Source organism: Aethalodelphis obliquidens, unplaced genomic scaffold (assembly GCF_003676395.1).
Source record: "Aethalodelphis obliquidens isolate GAN/ISIS:26980383/991018 unplaced genomic scaffold, ASM367639v1 scaffold8, whole genome shotgun sequence".
NCBI lineage: Eukaryota > Metazoa > Chordata > Mammalia > Artiodactyla > Delphinidae > Aethalodelphis > Aethalodelphis obliquidens.
In genome coordinates, this window is record NW_020837952.1 from 943,431 (window position 1) to 965,951 (window position 22,521).

The window sequence follows — 22,521 nt, forward strand, 5'->3', positions numbered from 1 at the left end:
TAGACTTAGGTTTAAATCCAAACTCTGCCATGTACTACTGTGTGACCACTGACATCTGTGTCATTATTATTGTATCTGTCCTTCACACCTTGGCCCTAACCCACCTTTCCAGCCTCATCTCCTGCCACTTCCCTTCTCATTGTCTACTCTCCCCCACCCCCCAGCACTTGTGTTTTAACCAGGAACTACCTGGGAGCTTGTTGGAAAGGTAAAATCTCTGGATCCATCCCAGATCTAATGTATTGGAATCTGTACTTTATGAAGTAAGTGCACATTAAAGTTTAAGAAGCACTGGTCTAAGCAACTTCCTGGAACTCTGATTCCTGGAAGAAACAATGCCACAGTCTAGCCTATGACTGCAGATTATATGTGAATGTTCTCTGGAAAAGTATGATATGCTTTGCAATTTGACGTATTCTTTGAATTATTCCCAGCTAAACTGTGTCCAGAATAAGAGGTCCTTGAGCAACTGGCTTCCTTGGTTGCCTTCATTTCCAGTCCTTTGAAATTCATCCTGCTCTTTTCTCCTGATTTTCTGGGAGTTTCCTTCTGAATCCAGAGAAAGCCTCCTCACCAGCAAGGAACTTAAGCAGACTCAATCAAATGCCTGCTATATATAATGAAGGATAGTGTTAGGTACAGCATGGGGCATAGAAATTCAAAGACTGTCTGACTCTCAAGGACCTTTTTATTTAGTTGGAAAGACATTAACATTCAGAGTAAAATAACTTTATGCTAATTTTATGCTTTATATTTGAGTAGCCCTTTGTTATCTACCATCACCTCTTTTGAATCTTTGCAATAATTCTGTGATATTGGTAGGAAGGGATTATTAAGCCTTTTTATTTTATTTTTTTTAGATAAACAAGTAGGATTCAAAAATATTAAGGGATTATTAATGTCATATGGCTATTAAAGAGCTAGGATATGTATCCATATTTTCCAGGTGCAGGTTTTTTTCTTTTTTTAAATATTGTGCCACATTGTGCCATCTAATACCAAATTAATTTAAGATAAAGAAAAAACAGTATAGGATTGCAGAAGTAATTGTGGGAGTTAAAAGGAGAGAAATTATTTGACTGAAAGAGTCTGAGGAGGCTTCAGTGAAGGAAGCATTTAGTAGGACTTTGAAAGATGAGCAGGATTTATCTAGACAGGGAAGGGATAGGCAATCAGGACAAGAAGCAGAAAAGCACAAAGTCTGTTTGGAGAATAATGATTAGACCAATGTTCTTAGGCTATTTGGAATCTGGATTGTTCCAATCCAATTGAATGAAGCATCTGAACTTCCTAGGTGTGGGAATTATGTTTAGGATAGAGAGACCACAGTGGGTTCTTCCTTTGTTTCATAGTCTTGCAAAAAATCGACCGTGCAGAGAGTCAGGGAGATATGACTGCATGTATCTATCTGGTGGGACCTAAAAGTGGGAGTTTCTCGGCCGGGTTGTGTTGTATAGACTACTACACCTACTTTCTGAAGGCATCGTATTACTTGTGGATGGTTGGGAGCAACTTCTCTCACTTTGGAGAATGTGGGTAGATGGCGTGCAGGACCACAGGAAAAATAGTGACCTTCAGAAAGCAGCTGAGATCAAGATCAATGAGAAGTATCAACATAAGAGCAGGAAACAAAACCCTGGACATTATGAAGGTGATTCTTTAGGTCTGCATAGGCTCTGAAAATCCGGATTGGTTTAGACCTAGAAGGAAGTGGCGTCTGATTAGCTATTAAAAGTGAGAAAGACCCGCTACCTGGTTGGAGTCTGCCGCCCTCTTACTAGGACGTGACATACCGGCCTTTGTGACGTGGCCCAGCCAGCCTCAGCCTTAGCTCACACCTTGGTGAGTGAGGTCCAAAGCCAGCGGCCCCGCGGAAGTGGGAGCGGGGCCATGGCTGAGGGGGCCGAGACCATGGGCGAATCCCAAGGTGCTGACGTTAAAACCCAGCAGACCACGGAAAACGTCCTCGGGGGACCGCCGAGGCGGGGCCCGCTCTCCGTGCTCAAAGTGTCCCAGCTGTTGCTCCAAGCCATCGCTGCACACAAAGGGCTGACTCTGGCAGCTCTCAAAAAGGAGCTCAGAAATGCCGGCTACAGAGTGAGCAGGAACTGCGGCCACCACTTGCACGAAGGGTCCGGGTCTCGTGTGAAGGGCACCCTCCTCCGGGTCAGCGGCAGCGACGCCGCTGGCTGCTTCAGGGTCTGGAAGATTATGAAGTCGAAGAGAAAGCCGGGACGCCAGAATTTGGAGGAGGGTGTCCGCTCGCCCAGGAGAACCCTTCTCTGGACGCGGAGCCCACGCAGGCGCTGCGGGAGACGCAGGGCGGCCAAGAAGGCCCAGGAAGTGTGGAGACAGAGCTTGAGGGCAGACATGAGGATGAGGAGGCTAAGGCCAAGGGCCAGGGAACCGGTGAGTTCCAGAGCCAAGGAGGAAGGGAGGGCCAAGGCAGTGGACGAGGGGAGAGGACGGACCGAGAAGGAAGACATCAGGCCCAGGACCCCAGACAAGAAGAGGCCATGCTCGAAGCCCAGGGAAGCAAAGAAACAGGCCCCGGAGAAGATGGTGAAATGTACCATCCAGAAGCCAACCTCCGTTAAAACCGACAGGGCTTCGAATAGGCGGGGGAGGACTCGTGACCCAAGGGTTGCTCGCACAAAGACTTCCATTAAATCTGAGGGTCCTCAGAATGCAGCCAGGAATCCATAGTGCGGGAGCAACTTCCCTTCCTCCGGGCACAGATGCCTTTCCCCGCAGGCTCCAATGAGAGCAGCTCCATACTCACTGAAATGGGCAAAACTATTTACAAGACCTTTCCACCACATTGTGTCTGTTTCCTCTCTGCCGCACCTGGAAGGGAAAGGGTGGGTATTGAGGTGAGACCTGTAGCAGAAGCATGACGGGTGAAGAGAGAAAAAGGAGTTGAGATTCGGTTCCTGTTGCAGGAGCCAAGAAAATGCCTTTCAGAAGGAAAGAAAACAGGTAGAAGAAAGCCAGCAACTTCATGGGATTAGACGAAGTGTTGAATTAATGTTAGATACCCTAGCAAATACATATTGAGTTCTGGGGGGACGGGCATGTAAGGAGAGAAGTGTGGGCATCACTGGGGCAAGAGAAGAATAGACAGCCTTTAGGCTAAGTGGTCCCACTGATCCAAAGTGTTCTTACCTGAAATTCCTTTTAGGAAAAAATCCCTTCTCCCAAAATTGATTGTAATGGGTTGGTAGTTTTTGCCCTGATTTGATAATTGTTTTAACTTAGAAAATATGTCTCATATGTTAATCCTTAGTTAAGTAACAGTGTGTGTGAAAGCTAGCACAAGGCTTGACACATGGTAGGTGCTTATCACAGAGTTAAATATGAGTATAACTAATTTGTGATGGAGTGATAATGTGCTACAGCAGAAAACTACACTGGATCAGTACTTAATGAGACCAGGATTCTAGTCAGAGTTCTGCCACTCTGACCTTAGCTGAGTTATTCACTTAATCATTCATGGTCTTGGTTTCCTTCTCTGTAAAAAAAAGTTGGAATTGGACTAGGATTATTTTAGGTGATATTAAGTGTCAGTAAAATGATAAGAGGGACTTAGACATCATGGTATATGCTTTGATTGACAAAATGCATTAAGGGAATTATCAACTGGGAAAGTAATAGCTCCTAGAGGGGAAACTATTAAGATATACAGAATGCATATCAGAAATATAAGACGGAGAAGGCTAAATAATGAATAGCTAGGTCTTTGCTCTTCTTAAAAAAACAACATGTACTAAGCATTATATACCAGATTGGAGCAAATGTACGATTTCTTTGGGTTCTGAAAGCAGGGCTTAAGCACAGTGCGAGAGTAGTTCTCAGGCCATAGGCCATGACAGGACACAGAAATGATGCCTAGGGAAGTAAACATCAGTGTTTTTTTAGAGTATACCTGACCAGTCTTTCCCCAGGAAAGTCTGATATCTTCTACAAGGGGGAACAGGATTTGTATTTAAAACAAACAGACTTAAGTGATGCTGATATTCACTCTCACACCCTTAAATGGGAATCACTGCTTTAAGCCTATACAGTGTAACAGCAAAATGCTTGCAGTGTATCTCATCAATAGATGATTTGAACTTTGAAATCTGCCCCTGCTGTAGTTAGGTTTATTGTGCACTTGAATTGTCTGTGAGTGGCAGAATGAAGCAAACCGTCAGAAAATAGACACCTGAAAAGAGATAATGAGAAACATTGTCTATTGAACACAGAACAAAATTAATCAAATGCTCTTATGATAGCCAGATGTATTGCTCCTTCATAGTCCCAGGATGTTTTTACCTAAAGAACAAGATGGTCTGGAATTAGAAATCCTTTTCCCCTAAGTTAGGATGGGAAGGACACTGACAACAATTTGTTTTCTAGATTTCCTAAGAATCTTCATGCTTCTGTTTGTATTATGATGATTTCTTCATTTAAGCAAACTTCATTCACTCAGTAAACTTATCAAATTTATTAAGTGCCAGACTTATATAACTTACATAGCTAACAATGGTCATTTCAGATTATTTTTCATTGATAAGCTTTAGGGTGGTTCTGATGAAATATGAGAAATGACCTTAACTCATAGGTAGGCTATCCAGATTATCTAGACCATACTTCTGTGGAAGAAATTCCTAAGAATAACTCATCTCATCCCTGTTGTTCACAAATGACTAAGTGTCTGCGAGAGTCTAAACCCTTTGCTGGGACTAAAGATGGATAAAACATAATCCCCACTTTTCAGTGCTCACATTCTAGTGGCATATTCGGGTATTTAACCTTGGTCAGAGCAAATAGGACATCCCTGACATCAATTCTTTGCTCTTCTTTTATCTCAACTGCCTAGTGTAACGATGATCAGAAAATTGTTGGACCTTAGAGTTGTAATGTCCTCTAGCATCAAATATTCAATAGTTGTTGAAAAAAAATACAAATGGCCTTTAAAAATGTGAAAAAAGTGGGCTTCCCTGGTGGCGCAGTGGTTGAGAGTCTGCCTGCCGATGCAGGGGACGCGGGTTCATGCCCCGGTCTGGGAGGATCCCACGTGCCGCCGAGCCGCCGAGCCACTGGGCCCGTGAGCCATGGCCACTGAGCCTGCGCGTCCGGAGCCTGTGCTCCGCAACGGGAGAGGGCACAACAGTGAGAGGCCCGCGTATACCACAAAAAAAAAATATATATATATATATGAAAAAAGTGTAACTTTACTCATAAGGGAAATGCACATTAAAACAATAAGACAGCATTTTTAATCTAAAATGTTTAAGAACCTACTCCATTGGTGAGGCTGTGGGGAAACAGGCACTCACATACAATGCTAGTGGGAGTGTAAATCTCCATGACCCCAGTGGAAGAAATTTGGCTTTCAGAATTACAAATTCAGATGTCCTTTGACCCAGTGGAACCACTTTTAGGAATTTACCTTTTAGATATTAATGCATTTGTGAAAAGACTTATGTCCAAGGTATTTACTGCAGCATTGCACTAAATGATATTAATGGAAATATCACTAGGGGACTGGTTAAACTGTGAACCTTCAATACAGTGAAACAGCATACAGCTACAAAAAGGGGGAGATTCTCTATGTATTGTTATGACAAGCTCCCCAAGATAAATTAAGTGGAAAAAATTCAAGACATTGAGTATACAGACTACCTTTTGTGTAAAATGAAGGAAAACATATCTCTTTGCAATTGTATAAAGAAACTCTGGAAGATTACACACAAAAAATCTAAGTGGTTCTCTATTGTGAGGGAAGGTGATGGGAATTGTAGGAAACACATAGAAATGTGTTTCATTTAACACATTTTCAGATTCGTATAAATTGTAACTTGTTCAAAAAGAAGGTAGAAATTTCCACATAATTGTCAGTTATAGCTTTTTCGTTTATAAGGTAGTTTATACTTTCGCATGCACTATTTCATTTTACTTCACTACAATCTCTTAGATTTTAAATTAAAAAGCTAATGTTTAGAAAATGTACAATTTAGAAATTGACTTTTAACTGCAAACCCAGTTTGCAGTTATAGATGTTGAGTGGGGCCTCACCATCTACTCATTAGCTCTACATCTTTTTTTATGTAGGGAAAGGTCAGAAGTTTAGAATTCATTTATACACTTGAGTGTTTTAATAATTTAGCGGTTTCTTGTAGGGAAAAGTGTTCTCCAACACATTGGGGGGAGTGTGTTTTCAGAACATGAAAATATTTCCATTTGTCAGTGGTCTCAAAGCAATAGATTTCTCCTATTCTTCTTTCTCCTCTGAGGACTTCTAACATGGCAAGGCTGTCTGGTTGGGCTGCAGATCCAGCCAAAACCTAAGGGCCTAGCAAGGACAGGAAGACAGGTTGCTTGGGGAATTAATTGATGGACACCATGCTGGAAAGGACTTTAAAAAAGCCAAAGAATTTGGAAGAGAGGAACTGAAGACTGACGGAGTGTCAGCATGAGTCCTGTCAATGCTAGGAAAGACACTGATAGGAGAGTAAGTAGAAGGAAGTCAGGATTTCAGTCGACCACTGGAACTGGCTGAGAGAACAGGCCCATCAATGAACAATCACAGTTGTGTTTCTCCTCCCTCTGTCAGTTCCTTCCCTCTTCCCCTTTTTGGTTAGGGGAAAGATCAGACATGTCAAACGTTTTACTCCAAGTGCCTGGGGGGGGAAGTAAGAGTGAACGCAAGAAAATAATGAAACATATGCAGTACGAGGCAGGTAGCAAAACAGCCTGGCTGGTGTTAAGAAAGCTGCAGAGGCAGATCACCCCCTAAGCAGTAGGACTGAAGCTCTTGAAGGCAACTCCCATGAAGAAGAGCAAAGCCTTTGGGCTGCACCCAATGCCTGCAAAGTGATTCCCTCTCCCCACCCCAGTGAAGCTCCATGGGTGAGAGGCCATGTCAGTGGGTCACAGGCTGGTGGTTTTACCCAGGCCAGGTTTCCATGTTTTTTCCCCATACTGTTTCTTACCCTGTCCTCTTGATACCCTCTACCAGATGCCCATCCTCTTCACCCTCAAAGGTGAATGCATCTGGTGGACCCAGTTCCTGTCTAACCCCATCTGTGCAGGTTTCCTCTGGCTCCCCCCAAACCTCCAATAATTGCAAATTTGTCTAGGGGGTCAGTTCAGTCACCACCACCACCTCAGGCTCCAGACTCAGGCTCAGCACTCTAAGGGTCTCTCAAGAGTGGATCAGCCCTTAAACGACCCTGAGATGGAAGGCGTCCTTAAATTCATGTGCTAGGCCCTCACTCAGCTCACCCTTGGCCCGGCCTGCTCAGCACTCTGCTCCCTGAGGCTCCAGAATGGGTTGCCTCCCTAGCTGATGGGAGTGACATCTGGGAGCCAAGACACTAGGAGGGAGGTGGGGAGACCTAACTTGTGGTATCTTGAGGTGTGTGTTTTGGGAGGGGCAGCGAGGGGGCTCCTGCATGGCTGCGTGACTCCCCCTGGAGCCATCTGGTGTTTCCCACTCTGCTGCAGCCTTTTTATCAGGAGAGAAGAGCTGAGAATGGAAGGGAGAGGAGAGGATGGAGAAAGGAAGTCAGCGACACAGCCAATACATCCTTTATTCAACTGACAGGGATCATACTGTATTATAGATCTCTAAAGATACAGATGAAGGTCCCTGGTTGGGTAATCAATGGGAAGTTCACTGTCCATCAGAGGGAACCAAGTCAGACAATAGCTAGAAATCTGGCAGGCACTAGGCTGTTGGGCTGGATGGCCAGTGGGCATACACCCCCAGAGTTGCCTGGAAGAGGGTCCCTTGGCGCACAGTGTCCTGAGGTGTGGCAGGAAAGTGGTGGCAGTGGAGGGGTCGGCTGAGGAACATGCTAAGTACAGGGGCCATCACCATACTCAGTCTCCCAGGCCTGGGACAGCCAGTGCCTGGGACGTAGTAAGCACGCCAAAAATGGAAACTTCATCAAGGGAAGAAGAGCCTGTAGGGAGGGAGTAAAGAGCCTGGATTTGGCAGTACAGGCAACCTTGGCCAAGTCCAGATGTGCGGAGATGTGTATGAGAGAGAGAGGTAGAGTGGGGAGATGGCAGCTGAGATGCTACAGCCAAGCCAAGAATCTGAGGGAAGAAAGTGGGAAATAGGAGCAATGGACTCTACTTAGGCTTGAAGATGACAGAAAAGAAACGCGACAATAGGCAGAGGGACAGGTAGCAAGTGGGCTCACGATGGAATGGAATTGGCTAGAAACGTGAAGTGAGAAACTATAATGGAAGAAGGAGAGGAATTGGGAAGAACAAATACCCTTGGAAAGGTGTGGCATTCCCCAGGCAAAACAAAACAGAAAGCCAAACCAAACCAAACCAACTGAAAAACAGAAGTGGGAGTGAAGAGTGGAGGAAGAGCTCTGCTTACTGGATGGAGGCTGTGGCAAGAAAGGAGAGAGGGAGAGCCTGAGGCCTGGAATTGAAGAAAGCTGTAGCCACCCTTCTCTGCCTTAGGAGACAGGGGTTGATTGCCTCCCCTAAAGAAACCTGGGTTCACTCTAACCTTCTGACGCTGCAGAGCCCCACAGAGGTGGCAGGTTTGCAACTATCTTCATGGGTATGTCTAGGAGAGGGGGTGGAGGAGGTATCAGGGCCAGGGCCTGCAAGACAGATCCCTTCCTGTAGCCTGAACTGGACAGAATCTTCAAAGCAGGAGGAAGCAGTTTTGACATAGGTACCATGGCTTAATTGGTTACAACCTCTACCTAGTAAACAGAGTCTAGGTTCAAATCTTGCTTGTGTCATATCTTACTAAATGACCCTGGTTTCCTCTTATGTCCTGGGGGCTCTCTAATACTCCTGCTGCCCTTGCCCATGATTTGGGTTGGCCAAATCATGGTTAGGAATCCTCTGCATGGCCCCTTATTGGTCTCCAGTGCAATTGTGGGGTAGGAATACGTGGGTCCTTAGGGGCTTGGGACAGATGGCCTTACTCTCTACCTTTGTGCTAAATGCCCACCCCGCCTACCTCCAGGGCAACTTATTAGGCCTGAAAAAGGACCAGATAACTAACAAAGGAGGACCATTTCTTTGGATTTTTCGGTTTTACATTGGATTTACCTTCTTTGAGGTGTCTGCTCCTTTTTGTCTTTTCAGATTTCTAGACCCATGAATTCTCAATACCCATTTAAGAAGCTCCAGCCCCAACCAATTACAACAGCTTGGTAGTTACCCCACCACAGTTTCTGAAATTGGTGACTAACCCAGTTCTTTCACTGACTTAAGGGTGGGGGAATAACTTGGGACTCGAGAGGAATTGAACTGAGGAGCAACTAGCCTAGGATTTTGCAGAAAATAAATCTGAGAACAGGGGTGTGAAGATTCCATCTCTCCCTATTTGAAGATGGTGAGGAACCACTGATTAAAATGGAATTTGAATCTCCTAGCCAGTGGTTCTTAAACTTAAGCCTACATCAAATACCCTGGTTAAAAGGCATGTTAAAAGACCGATTCCTGGGTTCCATCCCCAAAGTTTCTGATTCAGTTTGTCCAGGGTGAGAATTTGCATTTCTAAGACAAGTTTCAGGTGATATTGATGCTTCTGGTCCGAAGATTGCATTTTGAGATCCATGGCCTAGTACAGCACTCTGAGGAATAGAAGTAAACTTTGCCATCTCAGGATCTCTAAGGGGCCTAAGGGAATAGATTTCACTTTTCCGTTGTTGCCCAACCCCACTCACCCCCATCCAGTGTACTCAACTGAACAGAGATGGAAAGAACTTGTCTTCTGGAACCTCTGGTTCTGAGTCAGGGCTCACCTTGCCCTTGATGGAAATAGGAAACAGTGGTTTGACTGTAGGAGTGCTGGAAAAGGGAGGATTTTGTCCCCAGTCATCACCCCTTTGCTCCCTGAAGGCGTAACATCACTTTAACAAGGGAAAATCTTTTCCCTTTTCCACTTCCACTATCAGAACTACAGTTTAAAATGTAGATAGTTCTGAGAAAGCTAACCCTTTGGTTACAATCTCCATTGTAAGGGATTCTTTGCAGAGATACTCTGATGGGGTGGAAAGGCAAGGATACTTGGGCTCTGAATAGGGTAGAGGCACCACACAGAGGGAAAAAGGTGACAGGTCCCTAAAGATGGACTTCCCTATTTTACATTTTGCTCAGAGAGAACACGGAGACATTTTTTATTTAAAGGGGATAGGATAGGGTAGACATGTGGCAGAGGCAGTTGGGAGGAAGATGGGAGTGTTCCCTGTGGGAAAAACCACTCAAATCTCTTTGCCCAGCTGATGGCTGTTGCTTATTTTATTTTTCGTCCAAGGGAAGTGGTGTTGGACGGAGGTAGAGAAGACAGCAGTACAGCAGAAATGACCTAAAGGGATGCCCCTTCTGCAGAATGCCCTTAGACGCCATGCTGCCTTTCAGTTGGGTGCTATGAGTGCACCTACACTTTGGGGGCTTCACTTTCTCACCTTACAATTACTAAAACAGATCAAAGGCTGGAGGTTAACACCTGGTCGTTAAGAGGCATGATCCGATGGTACGGACAGTCACCTCATACAAGTCTTTAAAACAAGGTTCGTGAGGAGCTGGATTTGTCAGCATGTCACATGAATTTTTTAAAAAACATAGAGTAGAATGTAAGCACTACCCTTCAAGTCATTAAAGACTAGACACTCCTTATATCCTATTGCCTCTGGTATCTTAGTCCTTAAAATGTTTAGTGATCCTTGCCTTGTAATTCTTGACACAAATATATAATGACCATATTGGGTCAGGGTGACTCCCTTTCTGTGACCCCTGTTTAGTGACTCCATGGATGAGCTCTGAACCTGTTAAATGTGTATGCAAAACTAAGTGAATTACTAATATCTTTTTTTCCTCAAAAGTGAGTTTCTGGTTTTTATCAGATTCTCAAAAGGGCCTGTGATCCAAAACAGGTACTGAACCATTGCTCACAAAGAGCTGATGTGTATTAATGAATGAGGCATAGTGGGAGGGTAAAAGAAATGGCATAGTCCAGTTTTGCCAGTGGAACCCAATATTTTCCTGTGCCCTGGGGCATCTCCTAATACTGATCCTAAAATGCTCCTGTCTCTGAGGACCTGGGACAAGGATGCCTTACAAAGGGCTGGCCATTTTGCTCTATTCATAGGAACTAAGCAAGAGAAGTACATTCTGGGCAAAGAGGGAAGGTTGCTCTGAGTAGAAGGGAGGTAGGGGCTGGGTTGCTCAAGTCATATCCACTCTAAGAAGCCCAGTGAGCAAAATGACCCTATTTTTGGCTCCATTTGGGCCCAGGACTCTAAGGAGCTATGATTCACCCAGTTTTTCCTAAGCAAGTGGAACAGTCATTAAAGTAGACTGTTGCAGCTAACTTCCTCTTGCCTCTCTGGTTAATTCCACCAACTGTGGTTGAGAAACGTGTGTTAAGGAAAAACCGGAATCTAAGCATTAAAGAGAAAATATCCCACTTCCATCCTCTTTGCTTTTCTCCCTCCCTAACCCCAAACTGTTCTTACATACAAGGTAATTTTTAAATGATAAGATTGGTATTAACACATCATCAACAAAGAGAAACAATGACCAACTCATCAACTAATGGATGCTAGAATACTTATGCAAGTTCTGGAGTTAAGAGTCTTAGTGCAGACACCTTTCCAGAATTGGGAGGAAAATCAACCAGAAAGCTCGTTACCCTGCATCAGCTGAATAGCTAAGCCACAGCCATTTCCCCTAAAGTTCTGTTTAGGGGAATGAGATCCACAAGAATAACTCTGCCCCCTTGATGAGGCAGTCAAGGTCAAACAAGAGTGATGATAACAACCTGCAGGCACTGTGACTCCTGCCTTAATTTCGCAGCACTTCAAACAAGACCAAAAAATCCACTAAGCACAAAGCTTCTATATGTACCTTGCTTAAAATCAATTAAGAAACAGCTCACCTCACTGAGGATGTCTCTTTCTCTCTCCACTTTGGCAAAAAGAATCTGTGGCCCAGAGATTCAGACCTAGACTTAAATATCCACAGTTGTCTTGATCTCAGTGATACTGGGGAAGGCTTTATATCTCAACTTCCACAACTTAACCCTTTCCACTAGGGCTCCCTTGATCACTCAGCTTACTTACTATCTTGAAACAAAACAAAAAAATCCTTACAATCCCCACTACCCTCATCCCCAGAACATAGCCCCTAGAAAATCTAGCTTATACAGTTTGCACTTTGCATGCTCTCTTCAAAGACCCTGCACACAGATACACAGACACATAAAGACACTGTCAAGAGGAAAGGGGTCTGTTCAAGGGGATAAAGTATTTTTCTTCTGTGTGGGCCTAGGTTACTTGGGGGTATAAGGTCCATCTCTTAGCACTGTAGTGTGGTCTCTCAGCTGGATATACGTATACGCAGGGTGAAGGGAGCAGGAATAGGGGTGAGAAGGTTATTGTTTCTGTTTTTCAGTAGGTTGGGTGAGAGGTGTGGATGTATGTTCAGATGATCAGTGTAAGGATGATGGGCCCACACAATAAGAAGGTCGGCCCCTCAGCTTTCATCTGGATAAAAAAGGGGGCTCTGGGTGCCTGATCACTATCTCTTTCCTGTTTCCTCGTTACTCTCTAACCCAGTGTTCACCAGTATGTTTCATGGAGTCACCAGTTCTGTGGGATGTGAGATAAAAAGGATACTGAAGTCAAATAAATTTAGGAAACACTGCATTAAAAGAGGCTTAACCATTTGCTCTACTGCATAAATTTTCAGAGCCTTTAATATGCCAATATGGTCTTTCTCTTCATATATATATATATGTATATATATAGATAGATAGATATAGATATAGATATAGATATATAGAGAGAGAGAAAGAGAAAGAGAGAGAGAGAGAGAGAGAATAGTTATGTTACGGAAGGGTGATACTCAAAATATTTAACGACTGGTATGGCATAAGCTCCAACCAACCAATCCAAGCAGTTTGGGCCTTAGCCAAAAACTGCTGGTACCACTGTACCCTGGAGAATGGGCTCAGGCTGAATATCAGCCCATGCAGTAGGCACTGTTTCCCAAAAGTTTTGCCCAAAGAACTCTACTTTATGTGGCATCTCATAGAACTGGTGAGAAATACTCTGGCCAATGCTGGAACCTCATCTTTCTAGGGATGGACTGGGACTCATGACTCTGGCCACGGGGGGTGCAGGAGAGGGTCAGCTCTGGCAGAGACTCCTGGTAGCACCGGTTGAAAGATGTGACCACAGCTGCAACAGAAACAGATTTTAAAAGACAGATGTCCCTCTGTCCCAGCTGCTCCGGGGACTCTGTCCCTGGTGGGTCAGCAGGTGCCTGTCCAGGTGATGTTTACGGCCGAAGCTCTTCTCACAGCGCGGGCACTGGAAGGGCTTCTCCCCGGTGTGCGTCAGCCAGTGTCTCACGAGGTGGTGCCGTCGGCCAAAGCTCTTCCCACACTCAGTGCACACGTGGCACTTCGGCACTGGGGGAGCGCGCTGCCGCTTCCGAGCCCCAGCGCTCTCTCCAACCTCTTGGCCCTTGCAGGACTTGCCTTCTGCATGTACTCTCTGGTGGCTGGCCAGATGGGAATTGCATCGGAAATTCTTGCCACACTCAGAGCACTTGCTGGGTTTGTCATGTAGGTGGGTTTTCTGGTGTCGGATCAGGTGATGTCTTCTCCCAAAGCTCTTCTCACACTTGAGGCAGCTGTAGGGCCTCTCCCCAGTGTGTGTTTGCTGGTGCCTGGCAAGGTGGGAGCCCCACACAAACTGTTTCCCACACTGGGGGCACGTGTGCGGTCTTAACAGGGAATCCATTTCTGTGCTACACAGAAGGTTTGAGAAGCTATCTTCCTGAAGAAATGGTGGGCCAAGGAGCATGCCTCTGGAGCTCCTGGGCATGGAATCCCAGCTCTCATCCTGCTCTGGGTTCCAGAGAACGGTATCTTCAGACACACTAGATAACATTCTGGGAGGTTCTGCTTCTAGTTCAGGGGTATCCCCTTCGTGCTCACTTCCATCTCCTGTGGAGAAGGGAAAATACCGACCCCAAGAGGGGAGTCACAAAGGAGTACCCCAGGACCTGAGTCAGAGGTGAGGTTGTATGATGCCTATTAGGGCCTAAACCTCACCCCGTAAAGGCTGAGAGAACAGATTTTAATGTTGTATAAGACAGTGCAAGAGGTACAGAGGTTAAAAGCCTAGGCTTAGGAGACAGATACCCAATTTCGAATCTCAGCTTTCCCACTTAACTTCTGTAGGCTTTCATTTCTTCTTCTGTAAAATGGGAATCATTATAAGATAGATGTTATAAGACAGATAGTACCTGCATATAGTAAGCACTAGTAAATGGTCTATGCTATTGTTGTTACTTATTTATTACTGTTATTTATTTAGCACTTAAAAAAAAACTATTAATCACCATCTTCCTGCCTAAGCATAGATGGAGAGAGTTAAGAAACGTGCTACAATCATCACTGGCTGGGTGACCACCTGTCAGCACTAGAGACACTGTGGAAGGCATTTCCACAATGGGTGGCAGGTTGAACAACCACAACAATTAACATTTACTGAGTGCTTATTATGTGGCTGGTACTGTTCTACTATGGTTACATATTTAAATCTCACGATAATTTATAGATGAGGAACCCAAAGATAAGTTAATTACTTTTCCAAGGTTCCACAGGTATGGTCCTGGATTCAGATCCACAAAGTTTAGCTCCAGAGCCTGCCCTCTAAACCACTGTGTTACACCGTCTTGCTTTTGAAGAAAAAGATCTCTAAACCTTTCAGTACTGTAACTCTCTGAGGCAGAGGACGGATTAGAGGGCCGTGTAATGATGAAACTCCAAAAGGGGTGAAGGCCGTGGCTGAGTGTGTTCTACGTCATTACCTGTATATGTGACCTTCAGAATGTCCCTCTCTTCTAAGTCCTGGGGGTCAGGAACCCATTGCTCTTCCCCTCCTTCTAGTTGAGAAAGCATGTCCAGTTTGGGGATTGGAAATCCTGCCCATGGGAAAGGAAAACAGAGATGTCAATTAGTTCAACCGTAATTCTCATTTCTGAAAAAAGCTGTTTCCTAGATTATTCCCTGGAACTCTATAGATAAAAGAAAGGCCAGGGGACTTCCCTGGTGGTACAGCGGTTAAGACTCCATGCTCCCAAGGCAGGGGGCCCCGGTTCGATCCCTGGTCAGGGAACTAGATCCTGTGTGCCGCAGCTAAGACACAGCGCAACCACATCAGCAGAGAAATATTAAAAAATGAAAAGACAGAAGGCCAGATACAAGCCTTTCCCTCTTCCCCCCTCCCGTTCCTGTTCAGTCCCTCTTCTTTCTTTCAGAAAATCATACTTTCTTCCCAATGAGTGCTCTCTTCCACTCAAATTTCAAATACTTCCAGTCCCACTGTCTTTTCTGGTCATAACTTCACTTAATTAGCCCTACTGCAGCTGTCTCACCACCTACACTCCCATCTTTCCCTAGGTGGTTTCTGAGTTTCCAAGGACTCAGTTCCATCTCTTAGATGTCCTTCTCTCTGCTTTGAAAGAACCTCCCAATTCCCAACCAAGAAGAGCCTAAAGTTCTCTTCTCTAATAATTCACATCATTTTGTTGTTTTTAAAAATATGACACTTTACTTCCATTCCCTTTGAATTAACTCTAGCATTCTTTCTCTAGTGGAAGCTTAGACAGATTCTCTGCCTAGAAAAGAACCCCAAATAGACGCTCTCCAACAGCCCTGGAGCAGACGACTCCATTCTCCCAGAGCACAGTCATTTAGTGGCTGGGGAAGGTCATGCTTACTTAGAGAGACTACTATCCCACAGTTTTCCTGCATGACGTATTCTCCATAAAAGTCTGTCTGAGAAGGGTCCAGGCTCCGCCACTCCTCCTGAGAGAAACACAGTGACACATCCTTGATGGTTACCAGGCCCTGAAACAAAATGTAGCATCATCTGTCAGCAGCTGTTCCTTAAGGGAAATGGGTTCTCAGTATAAAAGGCTGAGGTAGTAGTAGAGGGGAGAGGGCAAGAGAGTGTCTAGAAAAAGAACTGCCCAGAGGTCCCTGGGCAGGGCACATGGTTTTGGTGAAGAGGAAATGAGGAAAGGGGTAAAGGTAATGGTCTGTGAATGAGTGAGGAAAACGGCTGTAGAGGATTTTCCCAAATTGGGACCATGAGAAGTTGGAGGCACCACAAACTCTTTGGTCCCTCTGTTTAGTTACAGGTGTCTGCCCAGTCTCTTCTCACTGGCCTTATTCTTTTCCTTGTAGAAATTGTGTCCTAGCTCCTCCTTTCTCCACTTGACCTTTCCTTTCCTATCAGCATAAAAGAATATAGAGAAAATATTCTTTCTTGCCCCCTTCCCCCATTATGCCATATCCTTATCTTTTAAGGCAGCATAGTGTGGCAGTTAGGAGCCCAGATTCTGGAGCCAAATGACTCCTAGCTCTGCCACTTATTAGCAGTATGACCTTACACAAGTGCCTTAATCTTTTCCTGTCCAATTTTCTCATCTGTAAAATGGGGATAACTGAGTTTCTCTCAGGGTAAAATGAGTTAATATACATAAAGCACTCAGAGAACAGCAAGCATGGTAAGCACTTTGGGAGTATGGATACTACTACTACTATTATTACTGTCTTCCCACGGCTCTCCCCTTGCCTTCTGAATCTAAACCTGTTTTCTCTCTCTGGCTCTGCCCCTTTTTACATCTTTCTATCTTCTATTCTTTTCCATAAATGCTCTATCATCCACCCAATCCTGTCTACTTTATGTTCTTCTAAGCTTCCTTCAGGTCCTCTTTTCCTAATATTTCCAGATTCATTTCTTAAAGGACATTAATGAATTATTCTTAAATTCCCCCTGTGGATAGCACAGCCATCCATTAAAAAAAAAAAAAACACCTAACCTCTAGGAATTCCCTTCTTCTCATCATGCCTCCATTCATTTTTTAAAAGGGTATTATGAGCCCCTTGGAAAGGGACAGAATCTGTTCAGACATAAAATGGACGTACCATTAGTGGTCATGTGAAATGACAAATCAATGGAATGATGCAAAGGCTGTAGAAAGGCAGCGTTGAGAAAACCCTGAGAGAGGCCAAAGGAAGAACACAGCCCACCTGTGATCCAGCTGCAAGCAGTGCAGCTGCCATCTCCCAATCTCCAGTGCTCCCTTCCTGGGGAATGGCAGGAACCCAGGGAGCCGACTGAGCTGGTGAGGGGAGAGAGGAACCATTAGACATGGAGCATCCATCTTTCCCAGTTAGAGCCTGGGCCCTATTTTAGAGGGGCTTAAGGGTCACTTTTTTTTTCTATATTTATACCCATTGGTAAGACTCCAATGCATAAATGTAGTAGAAAAGACCCTCCCTCAAAATATCCTGAAAGGGTACTGAGTGGTTGTTAGTAGAGTATTTATCTCATCCATTTCTACTCGACTAGCTGTGGTTTGAACTTATATTATTTGAATGTAATTTTCATCTTGTAAAGTGCATTTTACTGAGTGTGTTTTCCAACAGCAGTCAGTGTTTCTGTCACTTCCTTTGTCTCCCATATTTGTTACCACTAACCATGTAGCACGTGGAGGGAGTGATTATGCAAGAAACGGGAGAAGCCCAGTTACATGGCTTGCAGAATCCAGGTGTTCATTATATTAGTATTTCTGTGACCAGAGTCCAGAAGTTCCTTATATTTCTGTGACCTAGTCCTGGTACTGACTATGCTGTGCAGTCAATCCATGGCGATTTGGGGATTTTTAACTCTACTTTTTCAACAGAGATTAGAAGACTATTCTCTGCACTGTGCTTCCCACACACACCCCCTCCGGGCTCTCACCCTTCTCCTGAAGCGACTGTGGCTCCTCTTCAAGGTCACAGCACAGGTGCTCCAGTGGCCCTGGTGCAGTCCTCCATGGCCCCTCTTCCTGGCTTCCCCTTTCCACCTGGGGCTCTGCTCCATCCAGCTGAACACTCATTGACTCCCATCCTGTCCCCAAGGCTGCAGTCTGTTCTGAAAGCATCTTTGCTACAAACCCAAATTGTGACCTGGAACAAATTCATATCAGTTATGCCCATGAAAATGGAAAGGGGTGATATTCCTAAGGGAGTTATGGAGAACAGCCCAGGGATAAAAGATGACACTGGATAGGAGGAGCTTGATGAAAGATGAACTTTAAAAGCTTGATGTGTTCCAATCAATAGAAGCTGAGCCAGAAAAGAGCAGGTGCTACATAGCAAAGTCACAAATGGTTATTTTGGGGCTGGAAGAACTTCATTTTAAAAAAAAAGAACAATTCTGGAAATTCAAAAGCTATCAATTAATTTCAACAACTGAAAATACTTAACTGGAAATTTCAACCACTGAATGTAAGCAATCTGGAAATATGCAGGACAGGATGCAAACAGACTTGCACTCAACAAAAACAGATGTAATTACACATAAGATTTTCTGCCACAAATCCCATTCTCATCAGTTAGTTTAGAATGAAATGATTACTATAGGTAGAAATCCTAGTCAAAGGGTGTATTTTTTATGAGGCTGTACCAAATGGTGCCTTACTTAGGACAAGCCTCAACAAACAGACATATAACTTGTCACTCTGTTGCAGAAAATGAGAACTGGTAGTAAATATGGTAGAAAGATCAATAACTTGGAAAGCAAGTATAAGACTCTAAAGCAACCCTAAAAGATAAGAGAAACTGTTGGTCAGTGAGGAGCTAATGTGTGATTGGGAAAAGAAAAAAAGAAAGGGTTTGGACTAGGTAGAAAAGGGGAAGCAGGTGCTGCTAACATGACCCTGGGGTGAATTAACAGCCCTGTGATTTAAGACACAGGAAAGAACCTGAGACACAGGATAGAACCAGTCAGATCTCATTATAAAAATGTACTCAATTTTAAAGAAGCGTATGGTCAAGCCAGAGTGTGTTCCATCAGAAGAAACAAAAGTGAAGAAAGGGATGGGAAATATGTACACTGGGGGAAAGTTCAAAACAGTGGACATAGTCTTCTCTTGACTAGGGAAGAAGGCTGATGAATGATGCTGCCAATGAATGAAAAGAGATGTTTTCTATCTCTATGTAGATCTCTTCTCTTGATTGCAAGAGAAGAGATTTAGGTTAGATTAAAAAAACATTCCTAATAATCCTGCAGTGCATAGGACCTGGTTGAAGGCTTTTTGCTCTGGACATCTTAGGAGCAGGACAGGTTGTGTTGTGATAGCGGTCTCCCTGCCTTACAGCAGGGAAATAGTCTATGAGACTGTGAAGAGTCCCTTTTTGCTTGGCAACGTCATATTTTTGTGATTCTTACTCAATGCCCAAGCAGTCAGAGCCAGTGAAAGTCTTCCAAAAACAGGTCAGAACCTTGGTAACTGTTCTGGCTCACTCATATCCATCCAAAAACATTTGCAAGAATCCAGGAGCCCAGGATTGGTAATGACAACTGTCAAGTTGTTTATTTTCTTGCCTATTTGTCTTCGACAAAAGAGGTAGGTGGGAACTCTAAGCTCAATGCACAGAAAGGGAACAAATTTCCCTTTCATCTCAGAAGTCCAGAGATGTCTCAGGGCCTCATGGGAGCATCCTGGACTGATTCCCAGCTTACAAGGTTTCCTTTTCAGAGAATTCTCATGAGAAAGGACAATTCCCAATAAAGCAATAAAGGAAAAGTTCCATTTTAGCTTTTTCCTCTGAATTCCAGCCCCTGTATTCACTTAACTTTTAACATGTAAAGCATGGATTCCCTCTCTTCACCAGATGTCTTCCTCATTCTCTAGCTCCGTTTGAAAGTCCTCTTTCAGGACTTTACCTCTAGGTAAATATCTGGACACCTCTGAGACCCACTTCTCCATCTCTCCAGCAGCAGAGTCCCTTGATAGGAAGCCTCTTTCACAGGCCAGATGTGAGCCTCTCCAGACCACTGACAGAAAACCTGTGGAAGTGCTAGCAGAAATATCAGCAAAGGAGGGGGCAGGTACTTGTCCTCAAACTGCATTTGCTAAAATATTTGCTCTCTCAGAGCCAGCATCTGGGCAGTTAAGGTGTCAGCCCTAACCTGGTTTCTCCTGGCTCCAGGATGATCCCAGGCCTACTGGAGTCGGGGTTCTAAGACTTTCACTTCCCCCTTTTCCTCACATATCTGGGGGGCATAGCACCTGCAGAAGTTGGTTTCTGCAGCAAGTGTTGTTGGATAGAGAAAGGGCCATGCTACCGAAATGAGTAGTCCAAGGACACAGGGACAGTCGCGCTGTCAGAGAAGCCTGGCCCCTGTCCCGGGCGGGGTGTGGGCGGGACGGGCGCCCGCTCCAGAGTAAGGTTGCTTCTGCCCTCCTTGTCACAGTGCCCCTGGAGAGGGTCAGATTTCAGAGAACCCGAGAGAGGCAGAGCTGGAGCAGGGGAAGTGAGGTCAGAAAACAGGTTTCTCGTGAACTGGGGCATGAGCAAGTGAAGAAAAAGGAGCCGCGGGGTAACCTGCGAGCGGTGACAGCGGTGCGAACCCGCGGGGCCTGACAGCGACGATGGGGGGACGGGGAGACGGGAGGGGCGAGCACAGAGTGTCAGTGTGGCCGACCCACATCCCCCCAGAATGGCAGCGACCCAGAGGCCGCGACGACCCTCCTCCCCGCCCCCACGGGTGACCGGCCCCACTCACCGCCCCGGGAAGCCAGGCGTCCCTCCCTCCAGCCGCGACTCCCTCCGCCCGGCCCCACTCACCCCGGTCGTCTTGGCCTGTGGCCCGGTGCCTCCCTCCCGGACGCCGCCTGCCCCTCCCCTCTGCCCTCGCTTCCTCGGAGCCGGCGGCCGCGGAGCCAGCGACAGGCGGAGACGGCGGCCCAGCGGGCGCGGGCGGGGCGGGCACAGGAAATCCCCGCCCGCTTCCGGGGCTCGGCGGCCGCGGCGGCGCCGAGGGGCGTGGGGGCCGGGGCGGGGGACGGGCTGCGCCTCCAGGGCCCCCAGGCGGCCCGGACCCGCATCTCGGCGCCCGACGCCCCTGGACGCCGTGGGCCCAGGCGCCAGGATCCCGGCCGACCTTGGCGGCTCGACCCCGCCCTCTCCCTGACTGACCATCTTCCGTCCTGGCCACGCGGCCTCCCGTGGGGTCCTTTGCACACAGGTTCATTAATTACCTCGACATTTAACAACCTATCCTCACATGCCAACGATCGATGTGAGAGAGATTTCTCGAGACAACGGTCTGGAATTCCTCAAGGAGCTCACCTTCTAGGTTTCAGGATAGCCAGGGTGATGATAAGGGGCTGGAGAGAGCGTTGAGGAGGAGTCACTAATTCTGAACGAGGTTGACTTCACCAAGACGTGTGTCTGAAGTCGGCCTTGCGCCTGCATTGTCCAATTTGCGGGAGCCACCAGCCTCCGGATTGAGGTGTGTTGTAACATACACACCAGATTTAGAAGACTTAATTAACAAAATGTACAATAGCTAATAAGCAATATTTTGAATATGTTCGGCTAAAATGTATTGTTGATATTCACTTCACCTACTTCTTTCAACTTTTTTTTTTAATACTTTATTTTTTTAACATCTTTACTGGGGTATAATTGCTTTACAATGGTGTGTTAATTTCTGCTTTATAACAAAGTGAATCAGTTATACATATACATATGTTCCCATATCTCTTCCCTCTTGCATCTCCCTCCCTCCCACCCTCCCTATCCCACCCCTCCAGGCGGTCACAAAGCATCGAGCCGATATCCCTGTGCCATGCGGCTGCTTCCCACTAGCTATCTACCTTACGTTTGGTACTGTATATATGTCCATGCCTCTCTCGCGCTTTGTCACAGCTCACCCTTCCACCTCCCCATATCCTCAAGTCCGTTCTCCAGTACGTCTGTGTCTTTATTCCTGTCTTACCCCTAGGTTTTTCATGACATTTTTTTCCTTAAATTCCATATATATGTGTTAACATACGGTATTTGTCTTTCTCTTTCTGACTTACTTCACTCTGTGTGACAGACTCTGGGTCTATCCACCTCATTACAAATAGCTCGATTTCATTTCTTTTTATGGCTGAGTAATATTCCATTGTATATATGTGCCACATCTTCTTTATCCATTCATCTGATGATGGGCACTTAGGTTGTTTCCATCTCTGGGCTATTGTAAATAGAGCTGCAATGAACATTTTGGTACATGACTCTTTCTGAATTATGGTTTTCTCAGGGTATATGCCCAGTAATGGGATTGCTGGGTCATATGGTAGTTCTATTTGTAGCTTTTTAAGGAACCTCCATACTGTTCTCCATAGTGGTTGTATCAATTCACATTCCCACCAGCAGTGCAGAAGTGTTCCCTTTTCTCCACACCCTATCCAGCATTTATTGTTTCTAGATTTTTTGATGATGGCCATTCTGACTGGTGTGAGATGTATCTCATTGTAGTTTTGATTTGCATTTCTCTAATGATTAATGATGTTGAGCATTCTTTCATGTGTTTGTTGGCAGTCTGTATATCTTCTTTGGAGAAATGTCTATTTAGGTCTCCTGCCCATTTTTGGATTGGGTTGTTTGTTTTTTTGTTATTGAGCTGCATGAGCTGCTTGTAA

At 45.3% G+C, this 22,521-nt stretch overlaps 2 protein-coding genes across 6 annotated transcripts; one reads left to right on the forward strand and one right to left on the reverse strand.

Moving 5' to 3' along the window:
- The first annotated feature begins 676 nt into the window (after positions 1 to 676).
- On the forward strand, positions 677 to 2,751 carry H1-7 (H1.7 linker histone). The gene has a single exon (XM_027106095.1). The coding sequence runs from the start codon at positions 1,891 to 1,893 to the stop codon at positions 2,704 to 2,706; it is 816 nt and encodes a 271-aa protein (XP_026961896.1). The 5' UTR covers positions 677 to 1,890; the 3' UTR covers positions 2,707 to 2,751.
- Positions 2,752 to 7,559: 4,808 nt separating this feature from the next.
- ZNF641 (zinc finger protein 641) lies at positions 7,560 to 20,780 on the reverse strand. 5 transcript variants are annotated; one of them, XM_027106091.1, is made up of 6 exons: positions 20,675 to 20,780; positions 17,799 to 18,007; positions 17,084 to 17,175; positions 15,766 to 15,895; positions 14,854 to 14,967; positions 7,560 to 13,984 (listed from the first exon to the last, which is right to left on the reverse strand). In XM_027106091.1, exons 2-6 carry the CDS (start codon positions 17,980 to 17,982, stop codon positions 13,230 to 13,232), a joined length of 1,275 nt encoding a protein of 424 aa, XP_026961892.1. In that variant the 5' UTR covers positions 17,983 to 18,007; positions 20,675 to 20,780; the 3' UTR covers positions 7,560 to 13,229. The 5 variants fall into 5 exon arrangements, with proteins under 5 accessions (XP_026961892.1, XP_026961890.1, XP_026961894.1 ...); XM_027106089.1 differs by having other exon boundaries at positions 17,799 to 19,892; positions 20,675 to 20,736; XM_027106093.1 differs by lacking the exon at positions 20,675 to 20,780 and adding an exon at positions 19,770 to 20,632.
- Positions 20,781 to 22,521: the final 1,741 nt, after the last annotated feature.